The sequence below is a fragment of the Macrotis lagotis genome, chromosome 2 (assembly GCF_037893015.1).
Source record: "Macrotis lagotis isolate mMagLag1 chromosome 2, bilby.v1.9.chrom.fasta, whole genome shotgun sequence".
Taxonomy (NCBI): Eukaryota; Metazoa; Chordata; class Mammalia; order Peramelemorphia; family Peramelidae; genus Macrotis; species Macrotis lagotis.
The window spans coordinates 187657774-187660030 of NC_133659.1; the positions used below are offsets into that span (position 1 = coordinate 187657774).

Here is a 2257-nt window from a genome sequence, read left to right on the forward strand (position 1 = left end):
CGAAGGGATGCACCATGTCTAATTTTAATTTTTGTTTCCTCCAATGGAATGGTCAACCAAGTTGAACCCTATTGTGGCTCAACAATCAGTAATGATTCAGAAAGTGCCCCTTCTTGCCCCCAGACACTATATGTAATGATAACTGAAATTGTACACGGAACCTCAGTCAATTTGTCAATATATAATTCTTAAGTGACTTCTGTGTTCCAGACACAGTACTATGGTGTGGGGATAGAAAAGGTGAGGCTGTTATGTGGTTTCGGAGAAGAAATTATGCTCCAAAAAGCTCTATACAGAATGTGGTGGAATTAATGCACAGAAGGAAGGCACTAGAATGAAGAAGACTGGGGACATTACTAAGTCTCTTTAGCTGCAGAAACAAAGGGGGAAATCACCAGGAAGAGTTTCTTGTTTTCGTGAATGTCTCGCAAGTGTCTTCCCCATATATGAAGTACATTTCTGTGTGAGTCACAGGATGATACATAGACAGGAAAGAATGTCATCAAAGGCTGGTCAGTGGCTCTTGATTACATGAGGTCCAGAAGTTGCAAAAATGGAATGAATGAAAAAAATAAGCAGACGTGATGACCCTACCTAATTTGAATCATAAGCAGGAGCTGGATTATGTTCCTGTTGTTCAGTCATAGATGAGATGGATGGCCTTTGAGGTTGCTTCCAATTCTGACATTCTGTGTGACCTAGGTATGTGGATTTAATCAGATGTATAGCAGAGTAGATGAATCCTAAGAGGTAGGAGGAAACAATTCTTTCCCACCATTACAGAAATTATCTCATCCGAGGGTCATTTTTCCTTCTTGCTAAACAATAATGAGCAAATAAGTTATTACTGATGATGGCTGGCAGTGAGGATGGTATAAAAAAGCCCTGAAGGGTCAGGGGGCTTCAAACTCAAGTCACTCACTCTCCTGGAAAGAAACTCAGAAGTTCCATCCACCAACACCATGGTCAGCTCCTGTTGTGGCTCCACCTGTTCTGGCCAGAGCTGTGGCTCTGGCTGCTGTGCCCCTAGCTGCTGCCGGCCTGCTTGCTGCCTCAGGCCTGCCTGCTGCCAGAGCACCTGCTGCAGGACCAACTGCTACAGGCCCACCTGCATTGTGTCCACCTGCTGCCGCCCCAGCTGCTGTGTGTCTAGCTGCTGCCAGCCAAGCTGCTGCCCACCAAGGTGCTGCCAGTCTGTTTGTTGCCAACCAACGTGCTGCCGCCCAAGCTGCTGTATCTCTAGCTGCTGCCAGCCCTGCTGTCGCCCCAGCTGCTGTATCTCCAGCTGTTGCCAGCCCTGCTGCCGTCCCACTTGCTGCCAGCCCACTTGCTGCAGAACCCCCTGCTGCCGCCCCAGCTGCTGTATCTCTAGCTGCTGCCAGCCCTGCTGCCGCCCCACCTGCTGTGTGTCTAGCTGCTGCCAGCCCTGCTGCCGCCCCACCTGCTGTGTGTCCAGTTGCTGCCAGCCCTGCTGCCGCCCCACCTGCTGTGTGTCCAGTTGCTGCCAGCCCTGCTGCCGTCCCACTTGCTGCCAGACCACTTGCTGCAGAACCACTTGCTGCCGCCCAACCTGCTGTGGCTCTTCCTGCTGTTAAATGAAGGGGCTAGGGCATGAACACTCAACATCCGCACCATATCCAAGGGTGGCATCAGTTCTCTAATTCATCGGGATCGCTATGAGTAGAGTTTGGAGAGCCTACCAGTTATAAGCTGAGCACAAAGACCCATTTGTACGCCGCTAAAAGTTTTCTTCTTCGGCGCAAACCATCGCTTCTCTTTTGGTCTCTTCCTCTTCCATGGCCGACCACTACAAACTGGGCTTTATGCCTCCCGAGACCAACACTAACCTAATCTTCCATCCTTCTTACCCTACATATTGGCCTTCAATGAGCAGTCTATGCTGTTTGAGAAGAAAATCAGATGCTCTCCCATTCCCCCCACTCCCAAGATTTAGTTCTGAGATTCCAAAGACTGTTCCTTTCTGAGACTTGCTCTTATGCAGATTCTTTATTGTCTTCATGTCTGGAAATTTCCAAATAAATCTCTATTAAGCAAAGAAGCAGCAAAACAAAGTGACTTCTCCATTCTTTCTTGCTTTGTGTTCTTTTGTTGTTTTGGGAAATGCATAGACTCACATATGCACAGGACACTTGGGATTTCAAGGGAACCTCAGCACCCATCTAGTTCCTCTGCCTAAAGACCTTCCAAGAGGAGTAACTGGATTAGATTGAATGTGGGTTACTGTCATGGTAGGGGG

The 2257-nt window shown here is 48.4% G+C and overlaps 1 protein-coding gene across 1 annotated transcript; it reads left to right on the forward strand.

Annotated features, from left to right (window-relative positions):
• The first annotated feature begins 228 nt into the window (after window positions 1-228).
• LOC141513789 (uncharacterized) lies at window positions 229-2047 on the forward strand. The gene has a single exon (XM_074223959.1). The coding sequence runs from the start codon at window positions 963-965 to the stop codon at window positions 1593-1595; it is 633 nt and encodes a 210-aa protein (XP_074080060.1). The 5' UTR covers window positions 229-962; the 3' UTR covers window positions 1596-2047.
• Window positions 2048-2257: the final 210 nt, after the last annotated feature.

What these genes read in the sequence shown, in the direction of transcription:
- LOC141513789 (XM_074223959.1), top strand. Translation starts at nt 963, where the DNA reads ATGGTCAGCTCCTGTTGTGGCTCCACCTGTTCTGGCCAGAGCTGTGGC.